Source organism: Molothrus aeneus, chromosome 12, assembly GCF_037042795.1.
Source record: "Molothrus aeneus isolate 106 chromosome 12, BPBGC_Maene_1.0, whole genome shotgun sequence".
Classification (NCBI taxonomy): Eukaryota; Metazoa; Chordata; class Aves; order Passeriformes; family Icteridae; genus Molothrus; species Molothrus aeneus.
In genome coordinates this window covers 18,139,449-18,154,453 of record NC_089657.1, presented here as the reverse complement: position 1 = coordinate 18,154,453, position 15,005 = coordinate 18,139,449, and the positions used below count along the sequence as shown (strand labels likewise).

The window sequence follows — 15,005 nt, the reverse complement described above, 5'->3', positions numbered from 1 at the left end:
TTTTAAGTAGCTCACGTATCACCTTTGCTACAAGAATTTAATTTCTGGTTTTGACACCACTGCAAGCCCAAACTTGACTGTGTATTAACACAAGAACCAACCAAATGCTACAAATTCCCCAAACAGTACAAAGTCAGGAGAATTTGCAAACTTGAAGGTCATTTTTTCATCATCCACAGCGAAAGTGTTATGTACAACAGGAGGTGTAAAAATCAAAAACCATGGAAGTTCATCCCCCTGGCTTAGGGTCCAGCCCCCAATACAGGAATAACTGTTGGACAGGAAATGTAAAAATCAAAACTATAGAACTTCATCCACCTGACTTAGGGTTCAGCCCTCAATACAGAAAATACTGTTGGACAGGAAATGTAAAAATCAAAAACCATGGAAGGTCATCCACCTGGCTTATGATCCAGCCCTCAATGCAGGAAAAACTGTTGGACAGGAAATGTAAAAATCAAAAACCATAGAAGTTCATCACCTAACTTAGCGTTCAGTCCTCAATACAGGAAAAATTGGCAGCATTTGGACAGGAAATCTAAAAATCAAAAACCATGGAAGTTCATCACCTGACTCAGGGTTCAGCCCCCAATACAGGAAAAACTATTGGACAGGAAATGTAAAAATCAAAAACCATGGAAACTTTATCCACCTGGTTTAGGGTCCAGCCCTCAATACAGGAAAAACTCTTGGACAGGAAATGTAAAAACCAAAAACCATGGAAGTTCATCTCAATACAGGAAAAACTGGCAGCATTTTGCTACCCATCCCATTTGCTTTTTTTTTCAGCTGAAGTCAGGCAAAGTCAGTGATCTTGAGGCAAACCCAGATGGAGAGCTCACGAGGCTCCAAAGAAAAAGGGATTTTCACACGGCCCCTCATGAGCTGGGCAGCAAGGGGAGGGCCTGGCACTGTTTAATGTCCTACAAGACACCCACAAAGGGGCTGGTTCTGTTTAATGCCCTACAAGACACCCACAAAGGGGCTGGTTCTGTTTAATGCCCTACAAGACACCCACAAAGGGGCTGGTTCTGTTTAATGTCCTACAAGACACCCACAAAGGGGCTGGTTGTGTTTCATGCCCTACAAGACACCCACAAAGGGGCTGGTTCTGTTTAATGCCCTACAAGACACCCACAAAGGGGCTGGTTTGGGATGCTCCTGGATCCCCTGGGCACTGAGCAGGCTCAGCTCACCCCTGACTTCTCAATGTGCTGGGGATTAACCACAATGTGACTCCTGCACTCGTCTGTAGCCTGAATGAAACAGGAAAAAAACCTCTTTTTTGACTTTGCAAGGAAAGGGTTTGTGCCTTTTCCTTTTTGCTGAGAGCAGCCCCTTTTCTTTTAGCCCAGACAAAACTGATGTTTTTTCTCACTAGGCTTTACTTGGAAAGGCTGGGGATGTGTCACCCCCTCCAGAGAGTGACAGACCTCCTTGAACAGAGCACCAACTTGTTGCTACACAGCCAATAAAAAACCATTGAGGTGGAATCAGCCACAAAACCGTGGCTCCTCTTTCTGTCCAGCTCCTTCCCAGGCTCTGGAAAGCTCCAATTCCTGCCCGTGGGGACAGACTGGAGCAGCAGCCAAAAGGGCACAGGGGCATGGCTGCAGCCCCCACACCTGCCAGGCAATTTCCTCTCCTAGGAAAGCAGAAAAAGGATGGGGCAGAGCATCTCCCCTCTGTTTGCCAGGCTGTAAATGCACCCTCACCCACAGCCACGGGGATTTTTCATATCCTGCTCTAATTTAGCAGTAATTAGCAGTTAACAGTATTAACTATTCTAATTTTGGACGTCAAAAATTCTACGTGCCACGCCTTGAAAGTGGGATTATTGCTTTTTCTTAGAAAATCCTTCAACAAACTGTACCACTGGGATGAGGGAAAGGCCATAGATGGGAGAAAACAGGTCAAGTCTCTGAATGTTGGCACAAGTATGAAGGGAAAAGTGGAAATTAAAGCTCTTGTCTGTCCTTTGGAACACAGCAGCAGTGAGTTTGAAGAATAAAAAGTGAATTTTCATCAGTTTAGCTGCTTCCCTGTACACACAGAATTTGGAACTTCTCAAGGCTGCAGCTTGCAAGGCCTTCTGGAGTAACAAATCCTTTAATCCCCTAATTTTGATCAGTTGTCAGTGGTGTCTGCTCACTCAAATGAAGCCTTAAAACACTGACAGAAATAGATATTTCTAAGCAGGAAAAAAAGAAAAGATTGTCCAAACTGCCAAGTTTTGCTGCACCTCCAGCAGGATCAGCCTGTTTCCACTGTGTAGCTCCAGGGAAGTGGTTACCAATTGCAGTCTCAAAAAATATTTGAAGTTTTGAAGTTGAATGAGGTTCTTTGGAGTGTACCAGGAGGAAAACAGCACCTAGCACCTGCTGCAGGATTTCTCTCTGAATCCTTTTTTTGATTTATTTTAACAAAGGAAGAATCCATGCAAGACAAAAATTAAACTTTCACCCTCTGTGTGAGGCAGTCATCAAAGCAGGGAGAGAAGATGAATTCTCAAAGTCAGAGTATTCCTGCTAAGGGAGCAGCATCCCCTTTGCTGGGCACACCTGAGGAAGGGAAATGGAAAAGCCTCAAAGCACTGCCAGGTGTCCTCTGCCACCTCTGCAGCCCCTGCCCGATTTCAGCCACAGCTTTAGGACTTGCCAAGGCTGCAGAAACAGCAAAAGCTACAAATATTTCAGCAGAGAGGCTGAAGTTTGGGTTTGCAGTCCTCAAACCAGCTGAGGATTTGGATTTACTTGCAGTAAATGAGTAAATTAGGGCTGAGCCTTACAGCCTAGCTGGTGGAAAAGACTTGGCAGCACCAGGTAAAAGGGAAAAAACTCCTTTCCAAAGCCAGAAATGAAGATGGTTTGGGCCTGGTGTATTCATTTACACACTTAAATCCAACTTGCCCCCCTGCTGCCAGCCTCTGCTGGCACTTAGAGAATGTAAATCCCGTGTGAAAGAGCAACCTGGGCCTGCCCAGCATGAGGAGCTCTCGGACTGGGAGCGCTGGGCTTGAGAGCAGCACAGAGCTCTGCAAAGCCACTGGGGAATTGCTGAGTCTCCTCTGGTTAGGCTGGGCTTAGTTAAAACCGTCTGAAGAGAGTGGGATTATGTCAGAAGCTGTGGGATATGGCTGTGAAAGGGGAGCTGCAGCACCAGCCTGACACTTTACAAATGCAGGGCTGGGTTTCACATGTGAACAAACTCACTCACAAAAAACAACCAGGATCACTGGGCACAACAATTACCACTCTCATCCACAGATTAAATCAACAGACCAAAAAATAAAGCCACCCCAAAAATAAAAATTAAAAAAAAATATCCCACAAAACCCCATTTTTTCTCCCCACAGCCTTCACACAATAAATTGACTTTATGTGGCCACAGCTCAGAGGAGGTTCAATGGCAGCCTTGGCATTGCAGGGAGCAAAGGCTGAAGGTTCTAAAAAACCTGGAGCCTCCCCTTTCCCTACTCCAGCAAATCCCCTTTTTACTATTTGTTTCAGCAGGCTTACAATGAGTTTATGGCTCCTGGCAGCAGAATTTACAAAATCATAAAGCAGCATCACGAGAACACCACCTCTAGCTGAGGGAAATAACATTGCTGATAACACTTATCTCCACAGAAAGTAGCTCTTCTAGTGATATTAACTGCTCTGTGATCTTCTCTTCATACAGAAAGACCCTGCTCTGCTTTTATGTTTGAGATTTAAGACATAATTTAATTATAATCTTAATTCCAATTAGTTATTTCAAGGCAAAATCAATCCTGATTTTTTATTAAAACTCATTCTTCCACTTTGAAACTAGTTTTTCATGGTTTTTTTTTTTTCAATTTTGAAGCCATGCAACACCATAACTACTTAAATTTCAAACAAGGCAAACACCTTCCTTAGCAGGAAGAGAGTATATTTATTTCCTTGTGCAAAACTATGCAACTCCAGTTTCACTTGGACAGAGAAAGTAGAAAAGTTTAATATCTTAAGTTATTTTGGCCAGCAAACTGTTGGTGTTACAAAAAGTTTGTCTGTGACACAATAAAGAAAGACATTCCAAATAAATAACAGATTATTTAATTTACCTTTTTTTTTTCTTTGTGTTTGTGATTTTAAAAGGTTTGGAATGTGTATTTTCAACTTTTTATTGACAAGACTGTAAAACCAGCTAGAGAAAAGGCTAAATCTGATTCTTCCTTCTAGTTTCATAATTTATTCCTGATTTAGCCAAAATCAGGTAGGGAAATATGCCCTGAAACTGAAGGGTTTAAAACCCACTGCAACCTGATTGCAAGTGGAGCTGGAGAATGTGGTTTGGCTTCATTTTCAGAGATCTCTGAGAAGGGACAGCCTTAAAATGGATTTGTGTGTGCTTCAAAATAACACTGACCAAGGAATTGAGGCACTCCAGAGATGAGCACTGACACAAAACCCACAAAACCACCGAAATATGAGAGTGCAAAACCACAGAAATATGAGAGTGCAAAACCACAGAAATATGAGAATATGGGAGTGCAAAACCATAGGAAGATGAGAGTGTAAAACCACAGAAATATGAGAGTGCAAAACTTACTCTGTGCTGTCCATAGAATTGAACTAAACATTTCCTACTTCTCTGGATAACCAGAGTTACCATCACTGGAACAGCTGGGAATATTGTTGAAAAATCATCTAAATGCAGAGGGCAAATTGGCTAATACTTGAGAATACTCATTTATTCCACTGATGTTGAGTCTTAATTCTCATTATCCCAAAGAACCATATGAGATTTTTGCTAAAATAAAATAAAGCTGTAGCACTAAGTGATGCCACATGAGAAACTCTTGTTTATTCTGAAATATTATCTGTGGGTAGTTATATTTTGATTTAAGATGTCAGGTGTTCAGATTATTGAAAATTTTAACAGAAAATAAAATTTCAGTTTTACCCAGAGAGTTCATACATCTCTCATGTTATTCAGGTTTATTTAGTTTGGGGGGGGAGGTATTTTATTTTTAAATAAAACAGTTTTATTTGTTGAAATAACTCATGAAATCTAAGTGTACTGATGTAGCAAGAAAAAGAGATTCAGGCAGACAATAGCACATCCTAAGATTGAAGGAAATTATGTCAATCTGGAGTTTTCCCTTCAAGAAGCTTTAATTCCTGGTTCTTTAAAGTGTAGCTGTTGCTGTCCTGAACACAAAACAGCCTCAGAATAAGGCTCTGTCTTAAAAATAAAATTAATGGGTCCTCAAGAAATTGTAGTAACCCAGAATTGTGTAACAGGCTTTGAATTGTGAAATCACTCAGAATTCAAAGTAACATTCCATTTCTCTGATTGGCTCAGCACACACTACACCCTACAAGGAACAAATGGGAGGCTACACTGCACTGATTAAATATTTATAGTCAGAAAAAATCTGTCACCACAAAAGCAGCTCATCTTCTGCAAACATCTGATTTTCTTCCCTTAGTCTAGCAAGAAATCAGAGTCAGGGGGAGAGGAGAGAGTTAAACTCTGCTGTTATTCTAGCTGAATAACTAACACTTACACAGTCCTTTAAAAAATAATGAGATCCAGAAGCCAGAGTATTAGTTAGCTGAAACAAGGATGAGGATGTAGCTCTCAAACTCCTAAGGGAAGAAACATTTAGGGGAAAAAAAAAAAAAAAGAAAAAAAAAGAGGGGAAAAAGGAATATTGTAAATCATCTTCTTTCTTTCACCTTTGCCTCCTCATTAGTATGGGCTGGAGGCTCTTTCCTCCAGCAGCAGGAGCCAAGCTCCCAAGCAAGTGGCACACTTTGTTCTATGTCCTTTCAGGATATGGAATTCCTTTCCTTGTATCCTCTTAAAAAAGAGTTAAAAACTCTCAAAAACCATGGCAGGATAAGAAAATTTCCAGCTGAACTCACATCCCTAAGCGCTATAGGGTTATGAGGTCTAAATGGTCAAATCATTGCAAGGTAGTGAACAGTCTGATCAAATACAAAGGTAGTGAACAGTCTGATCAAATACAAAGGTAGTGAACAGTCTGATCAAATATAAAGGTAGTAAACAGTCTAATATAAAGTTTTTGTGCACTTACTCCCAGAATTCCATCACTGGAGATGTGGCATTTTGTAAAGAGACTTGACTGCAGTTGCTCATGTTGAGTTTTTGAAATTCCACACAGTTTTCTAGAAAAGAATCAAAAAAAAGAACGAGTTTTCTATGTTGGTATGCAAGGACAGTTATTGTTCATGTCTCACTTTGTGCACCTTGGAAAGCCTCCACTCTGCACCACATTTCTGGGTGGGGTTTAAGGGTTTTTGGGGGCACTAAGGGCCACAGCTGCTAATTCTGCAACACCAGGTTGTGATAACCCAGAGAAACATCCATGAGGACTCTCCTACAACACTTCCCAGAGGAATAGGGCCAAAAAATCACCTCAGGCACAAGAAAGAAACATTGAGGCAATGGATTGGGAATTAAAATTACAACGTGCTCCTGCTCCAGCTGCTGGTTCAGTGGTTTATGGCTACAAAGGGAACATGGCCAGCCCTAAACTGCCACTTTTTCCTGGTAAGGAAAGTGGGTATTTCCTCTGGCTTATCACTATTATCATCATTATTATTATTATTATTATTGTTATTATCTCTAACACAAAGGCCAAAGCAGCTCAGCACTGTGGAGCATTTGAGCACTGATAACACTGGCCAAGCTCCTTGGCAGGGCTGCCAGAATTGATACCAAAGCCTTTCACATCTACTGGGCCCAAAATTACCTCCCTAAGATTTCAGAAACTAAGATTTCAGGCAGTCTAGGTGTGCTCAAAGAACACCAAAAATGCCCAGTTAATAAAAACTATGAAAGACAACATGATGGGTATACTTGATTTGAAATTGGACTGTATATAAGGGATAAATGCAAAATTTCAGGAACAAGGACAGTGGGATGAGATGCTCCCCATGGATGTTTGGGATCCAGAGACTCAAAGAGCAGAGAATGACAGATATTTATATCAATGAGAAGACAGATGCAGAGCCCTGCCCTGCAAACCCTCCTGAATCCATACCTCATCCTGCATGCAGGAGGCTGCTTTACATGCAGCAAGGATTATTTATGAGACTACATTTCCAGAAGTAGCTTGATGAACATTATCCCTCAACATCTGGCATTTAAAAGAGCAATTCCAAAGATCCACATTTAATATTTTTCCCTCTCCATTCAGACTCCTCCTGACTTCATTAGAGTGAAAGAGCAAGATTGCAACCTGTCATCAGGTCATTTTGTGCTGCAGAATTCACTCAGTGTGTTCAGGGAGAATAGATATGATTGCAAATGAGAGTCTTGGGATTTAGCCAGAAGATCTTACAGAATTAACAAATCCATAGTCTTTTTCTGCTGACATTCTATTCTCGAGGGGAAAATGCTTTACAATGACCTAACCCAAAAAGGTCCAAGGCAGTTTCACTCCAGGTTTCCTTTTTTTTGCTGTAGTGGGATGAGATTGGCCCATTTGCACAGATTTTGCTACACCAGTAGCTTTGTTCAGGACATTTCAATATAATAATCAATCATTTGGGAGGATTTTATAGTGGTCATCTCTGCTGAGGTCATACCTGTATTCCATTCGTGGCCACAGGAAGCCCAGGGAAGCTCTGTAGTAAAGCAGTTGAACAAATAGAAGATAGCCCATGCTAAAATGATGATGTAATATACATTTAGGTGTGCCTCTATAACTTGGGTAGCATAGCCAATGCCTGGAGGAGCAAAAGAAAATGTGAGAAACAAAAGAAAACTTCTGCATTTCAGGCTGCATTTAATTTAAAAAAAAAGCTTACTCTTAAGCGTATCTTAACTTCAATTTTGATGCAATAATTCCATTTCACTTCAAATTGAATGCTTTCTTTTGCAGTAGAACACAGAATTGTTACCTTCAAAGAGAGGGCAAACTTTCCTCCAGCATGTGATGCCTCCTTCACTTGTAAACTGTCCCAAGGCCGTCTCCAAGAAAAATACTGGGATTCCACAGCAAATAAAAAACACCACGTAGGGGATGAGGAAAGCACCTGGGGGTGAACATTGAGGGGTGTTGGTTAGAATGAACAGGGCTCCTCAGGAGCACAGGGAGGATTTTTCCATTAAAGGAAGGATCTTCAGCTGGGAGCCATCAGTGCAGTGCAGGAAGGGTTTATCCTGCCCCAAATATCCAAAGTTAACCTGTAAGCCAGGGCCATGGGCTAAAACAGAGCAGATCAAAGTTCCTCAGCCTAAAGTCAGCTCAGGAGTCTCTCAAACACAGAAAAGATCCCAGCCATGCTCAGCTCTAAGTTCTGCTCTGCCCAGCACCACCCTCCTTGCTTTTCTCAGGGGCGAGAAAGTGTTACAGACATTAAATCTGAGAAATCCTTTTCATGTTATTTATATGATAAGGATTGCAGAAAGGGAATGAGGAAACAACTTCAGAACTACTCACAAGGACAAGAAAGCAGGGCCTGGCCTTATCAGCCAGAAATATTGGTGTGAAATTCTAGGAAAACAACAAAGAATCCACATTTTGGTTGGATGCTGACAGTGAACTCCAGCACAGGTAGTGAACCACAGCAAACCCAAACACAGCACACCCTCACCCTGCAGCAGCTGCTGTGCTTCAGTCACCCTGGTGACAAAGCTGGGACAACTGCATCCCCCTGCTCTGAGTTTTCTTCATCTCATCACCAGGAGTCTCTTCCCTCAACCAGAAATTTCCTTAGAGATGAATCCCAGGTGCCTCTCAAGCAATCCATAGGGATTCCACAAAGAATGGAATACTTCCCTGGAGAATTTACTGGCCAGTATCATCACACACACTATCACAGCGAGTTTAACAGTGCAACTTGTGGACATCCAAGGTACCAGCTTGTTTTTTTCAACAGGCATACATCAGAAACATTAGAAAACATCAGGATGCCCAGCTTGCAAAAAGATCATGTTCCACAAAATACCTCATTCTAAATGCACAAAGAAATGAATTTTCCTCAAAAACCTGAACACCCACAGCCCAAACTTCCAGATGATTATTCCTACACTCCCTGTTATGACTTGCAGTAAGTGCCAGCGAGGTCACACCTCACGAGTTCCAAACTCCAGCCTCCAAATTTGTTCTGTAACAAGCAATTTGTTTCACAACTAGCTCAGATATTTACCACCGTCTTCCCCGAGCACCAAGGAGTTGGATGCATCAGATTTAGGCACTAAAAACAAACTCTGGTCTAATTCCAGCAGGGGGTTACACAAGCTCACAGACTGAGCCTCCATTGACTAAAACTGGTCACTGGCAAATGTCCCGTGGTGCCAGGACATGAGCAATTAAAGCACACCCACTTATTCTATTCTTAAAGAGCACAGTGGTGATTAAATATGATATTTAAGTAATTACTTTTTCATCAAATCACCCAAAACAATGATGGAAATTCTTTCTACCTCATGTTACAGCCTTTAAAATTATAGCAAGCTGGCACACACAAATGGATACCTAAAGCTGTAGGAACCAAAAAAACTACACAGCAAATATATATTCCTGTCATTTCCTCTGCCAAAAGTTCTCTGGGAACACTTTGACCATCAACAAGAAAGGCTTGTGTATATGATGTGCAGCATGTTAACATTCAGGATCTGGTAGCAGCACTCTCTAAAGAGCTGAACTCTCGTTACCTAAGTTTGGCCAAAATACAGAGACATAAAGAAAGGAACTTCCAACAAGAAACACAATTTGCACAGCAGGATTTGTCTTGTAGGAACAGCACACAAAATGGGCTAAAAACCATCCCTGAGTTCAGATAAGGAGGGACAAGGAATAGAAATTTGCCACAGCAAACAAACCTATCCAGGAGCAGATCAGTGCTTATCAGCCCCCAACATCCTATTTTTCTTCCAGCCTCTGTGTTTACACTGCCACTGACTCAGGCCTTAAGTGGGAAGAATATTGAACCCAGTCCACAGAATTCTAAACTGAGTTTGTAATTTACTTTCCTCTCTTCACTGCTGCCCAAGCTGATGTGCTTATTCTCAGCTGTCATTGATCTTATACAGTTTACAGTTGGCTGTGGCCAGTACGTGCCACACGTTATACTCTGTACAAGTTGAGTCTGCTCTTTTCTCTCCTAAACAACATTCATATGTTGTATTTATTAGGGCTTGCTCTTTCCCAGTAATCTCTAGTTTTACATCTTTCCCTGCCTTGCTGTAGGAATTGGGGAAGTACTGAGGGGGAAAAAAAAGAACTTTGAGGTATAAAAAATTTCATGCGACAAAGAAAATTAATTTAGTCTTTGTGGCATTATTAGAAAAAAAATATTCATCCTTTCCAAAGTACACTGCTGTGACTAATGAAGTGCTGCCTTCTTTTCTGTGTCAGACAAACTTAGTTAAGTATGCCTGGATGTGTATTCACATGCAGAAGACAGAGTGTACTACTATGACTGAACTTCTCCTGCGTGAAAAATGCTCCTGCAAAAAATATGTCAATTTACTAACGTAACAGCAACTTGTAAAAATAAACCACTCAGTTTGTTTGGAGAGAAGGAAAGAGAAACACAACGATTTTTCTCAGTTGTCAGATGTTAATGCTTCCCTGTCTGCACATGCACTGAAAGCCTGAACACGTCTCTCTTACTAGTGCAATAAATCACAGCAAGGCACTCTTAACTGTTTAATTCCCGTGTTTAATTCCCATCTGAATCCACACGTGATGCCATCTTACCTCCTCCATTCTTGTAGCAAAGATATGGGAATCTCCAGACGTTTCCCAGCCCAATAATCTCCCCTGCCACAGAAAGCACAAATTCAACCTTATTGTTCCAGTGACCTCTTTCATGAACTTTCTTATCGTTGCTGTGGACGAGGTTGGTACTTGAGGCTTCTGGGTCCAAAGCATCTTCTGGCTTGCCATTAATTATAGGAATAGTCTTTTCAGCTGTCATGACTTTTCAGCCTAGTGGAGAACAAAAGAAGAACACACAGGTGTGTTAAGACACTTGCTGCCACTGATCTTCAACGACTGAGATCTCCCAGGGTGGCACTGGCTTCTTGTTACCTCTGGAAATCTGGGGCTGAAAATGAGGGAGGCAACTCCACGAGGCTGGAAAAGTTGTAAGGCAGGGGGGGAAGGAAAAGAAAGGGGTGGGAGGCAGAGAGAAGGTTCTGTGCAAGGGAAGGAGTAATTCCAAGTGGTGACAGGTAACTTGCTAGCAGAGAGGAAAGCCTTTCAAAAATCCCTCCCCAGGCAAGGATCCCATCCTGCCTGACCTACCAGAGGCCAGGGCTGTGCCGCACCTCCCGGGCACACCTGAGCGCTCAGGGCGGTGCAGAAGGGCCGGGATGGCTGTGGCCTGCCCGCAGGAGCTCCGGGATTACTCACCCAGGGCTGTGCCCGTGCCTGCCTGCGCGCCGGGGACAGGGGCCGGGCTGTGCTGAGCGCTGCCTGCGGGCGATGCTGCGGCTCCGGCAGCGCGGGCAGGGCACAGGGAGGAGGGGAGGAGGCGTTCGGGATCCCCAGGAGCCGGAAAGCCTCGTCCTGCCCTGCCGCTGCTGGCGGCCCGGCGTGGGTTGGAGGATGCTCCCCGCGCTCTGGATGGAGCCGGAATTTGCAAATGCTCAGCCCTCCCAGGAGCGATGGTTTAACACCCGCCTCCCCCCTCCGCCCACCTCAGGCTGTCCCGCCAGCTCCCCCCTCCTTCTCTTCCTTCTCCTCCTCCTTCTCCTCCACCCAGCATCAGCACCGAGCATCACCAGCGAGCAGAGAGCAGAGCATCCCCGGCTGCGCTCCCCGCCCGCGGCCAGGGCCAGGTTGGCAGCCGCGTTCTGCATCCCCATCCCCGGCAGTCCCAGCCCTGCTCCAGCCCCTCGGGCGGGGATGGTACCCGTGGGCCCGGCAGGCTGGCAGCCGTATTCCCATTCCCCAGAGAGTCCCATCCCTGCTGCGCATCCCTCGGCAGGGATGGGACCGCGGGCAGGGCCGAGCCTGCCGGGTTGGCAGCCACATCCCCATCCCCGGTGGGTGCCATCCCTGCTCCGCATCTCTCGGCAGGGATGGGACCGCGGGCAGGGCAGGGCCGAGCCGGGCAAGTTAGGACCCGCATAACCCTCCCCGGCGGGTCCCGGCCCCGCTGTGCATCCCTCGGGCCCGGCAGGCTGGCAGCCGCGTTCTGCATCCCCGTCCCCGGCAATCCCATCCGTGCTCCGCAGCCCCCGGGCAGGGCTGGCACCGCGGGCAAGGCCGAGCCCCGCAGGCTGGCAGCCACATCCCCATCCCCATCCCCATCCCCATCCCTGGCAGTCCCATCCCTGCTCCGCATCCCTGGGCAGGGCTGCTATCCCCGAGCCCGGCAGGTTGGCAGCCTTGTTCTGCATCCCCATCCCTGGCAGTCCCATCCCTGCTCCGCATCCCCCTGCATCCCTCAGGGACGGGACTGCGGGCAGGGCCAGCCCCGCAGGTTGGCAGCCACATCCCCATCCCCATCCCTGTTCCGCAGCCCTGGGCAGGGCTGGTATCCCCGAGCCCGGCAGGTTGGCAGCCGTGTTCCCATCCTCATCCCAGGCAGTCCCATCCCTGCTCCGCATCCCTTTGCATCCCGCAGGGACGGGACCGCGGGCAGGGCCAGCCCCGCAGGTTGGCAGCCACATCCACATCCCCATCCCCATCCCTGGCAGTCCCATCCCTGATCCACAGCCCTGGGCAGGGCTGCTATCCCCGAGCCCGGCAGGTTGGCAGCCGTGCTCTGCATCCCCATCCCTGGCGGTCCCATCCCTGCTCCGCATCCCCCTGCATCCCGCAGGGATGGAGCCGCGGGCAGGGCCAGCCCCGCAGGTTGGCAGCCACATCCCCATCCCTATCCCTGCTCCGCATCCCTGGGCAGGGCTGGTATCCCCGAGCCCGGCAGGTTGGCAGCCGTGTTCCCATCCCCATCCCCGGCGGGTCCCATCCCTGCTATCCCCGAGCCCGGCAGGTTGGCAGCCGTGTTCCCATCCCCATCCCTGGCAGTCCCATCCCAGCTCCGCAGCCCTCGGGCAGGGCTGGCACCGCCGGCCCAGCCCCGCACCTGCCGCACTCGGGGGCTGGCACGGTCCCTGCAAGTTAAAAAAGGAACCCGGCGGGAACAGATGACACAAACTTCAGCTGGAAAGGGCGGCGGGGAGAGCCGGGGGACAGACGGGATGAAAAAATAAACGGAGGGGGAACATTTGGGAAGTGTGGAAACAATGTGGGCGCTTTCGAGTTCCAGCAGGGAAATGCAGAGGCAAGGAGCCCATGTGGGCATTGCTGGCTGGGGCTTGGCTTAAAATTCAAGCTGTAAAAGAGGAAAGAAGAGGGAAAAAAATATTACAAATGGTTTTGTTTCAGGTTGAATCAAATATTTCAAATAGAGATATTTTTTTTATCTAACTCACTCCTTCTTAAAATTTCTTTGTAGGTCAGTCATTTTCACCCTAAGTTTCCAAAGTCAAATTAAATACCTCTTCTTGCTTCATCTCTGCAGCTTCTCCTTGGCAAATGGCAGCACCCAAGCCAGGTCCTTGCTTCAGAACTTCCTCAGCTCCACACTCTGGTGCAGTTATGATCAGCAAGGCTTTGCTCTGCGACTCCAGGGGATGCACTTTGGAACTCACAGCTCCTAAATCCACGATTCTCTGCTGGAAATGTCCCAGAGACAGTCAGATCTTGTTCCATGTGAATCCTCTCCCTCTCACCCTCCAGCTCCAGGGCCCTTTTCCACTGCCTGGCCACCTGTGCAGTGCTCCTGGAACACAGTGGAAAGGTGCCCATGGATAGATTTTAAATTAACTTGAGCTGACTTTGTACCCTGCTTGTACATTACCCACTGGAGCTTCTGCTGTGGGTAAAGTTTCCAGGATTTTGCATTTCAGTGATGCCTGTCACAAGAGTGGGTGCTGGGGCCTCACCCTGTCAGCTCTCTGTCACATCAATCCTGCAACCTAACAGGTGCAGGATGAGCCTCTCTCTTTTCTTCTTGATGCCAGCATTTAGAGTTCTAGTCAAACCTATCTTGGGAAAGGAGATCTGCCAGTGGGAAAACTGAAAAAAATGCTAAATTCTTATATATATATTTTTAAAGCATCCTTACCACAGATAATACCAGAGGTAATTTTGATTTTGGTTGCTGTATTTGTGGCTTTGTTTTCAAGGCAGCTGTTATTCATTAATTGAGGATGGAATAGATCAATTTTTCCTAAGCTGACTTTGCACAAACTAAACTCAACTTGGAGGGCTTTTTTGTTGATTTATTTTTACCTCCTTCTTCATCTTGTTTTCAGCAGGGATCAAAACAGACCCTGTTTCTCTGTCTCCCAGCCAGGCCTAGCAAACTCAACAGGATACATTTAAACATCAAAGCTAACAGTGAATTCTCATTTTATTCCTGAGAGTAATTCTAAAAACAGAGGGAAGCTGAGGGACAGTAAACATTGGATGATTCAATATAGAGGAGAGACCAACCTTCACCAAATAGATTGCTGATCCCAAATTGAAGGGCCTGCTGCAAGAGACAGTCTGCAGGCAGATGCTGAAGGTGTTTATTTGCTGGTTTGCTCAGTATTTGAAATGATTGATTCCTTCTGTCAGGTGTTTTATCCACTGCTGTATTCCTGCACCAATTCCCATTCAGTCTCCTCCCAAATGAAATGTTTATGGAAGTAATTGCTGGCTGCTAATCCTTGTGAGCCCTTCCCAGTGTCTGCAACAAAAAAAATGACAAATTTTAGAGCAGGTTGAGAACCAATTTATTTAAAATTGGTTTAAAATTTAATTTTAAAATTTAAAATTCTGATGGAGCCTTTGCTGTTGCAATGAGGGAAATTCCCTGGTGTCAGTTCATGCTCTCACTGTGTCTCTGGTGCTCCTCATCAGGAATTCCTGCCTGCTCCCCTCAGCCTGTTGGGACACCCTGCACAAGTTTCCTGGCCATTAGAATGATGTGCCCTAAAAAGCAATTCAAATCCTGCTTTATTCAGGTTTATCTCCCAAGGAATCCTTTACAACTCTG

At 45.5% G+C, this 15,005-nt stretch overlaps 1 protein-coding gene and 1 long non-coding RNA gene across 2 annotated transcripts in view; one reads left to right on the top strand and one right to left on the bottom strand.

The window, feature by feature from the left end:
- SLC6A11 (solute carrier family 6 member 11) overlaps window positions 1-11,592 on the bottom strand; it is a 107,601-nt gene extending 96,009 nt beyond the window's left edge. Inside the window, exons 1-5 of the mRNA XM_066557857.1 lie at window positions 11,363-11,592; window positions 10,706-10,936; window positions 7,899-8,033; window positions 7,584-7,724; window positions 6,068-6,158 (exon numbers count right to left, since the gene is read on the bottom strand). Of these exons, the coding sequence (XP_066413954.1) occupies window positions 6,068-6,158; window positions 7,584-7,724; window positions 7,899-8,033; window positions 10,706-10,925 (587 nt within the window). The 5' untranslated portion in view covers window positions 10,926-10,936; window positions 11,363-11,592. The remainder of the gene's footprint in view (window positions 1-6,067; window positions 6,159-7,583; window positions 7,725-7,898; window positions 8,034-10,705; window positions 10,937-11,362) is intronic.
- Window positions 11,593-11,717: 125 nt separating this feature from the next.
- Window positions 11,718-14,114, top strand: LOC136561518 (uncharacterized). Its single transcript, XR_010784360.1, has 2 exons — window positions 11,718-11,790; window positions 13,482-14,114. It is a non-coding gene; the product is annotated as an uncharacterized lncRNA (long non-coding RNA).
- The last annotated feature ends 891 nt before the right edge of the window (window positions 14,115-15,005 follow it).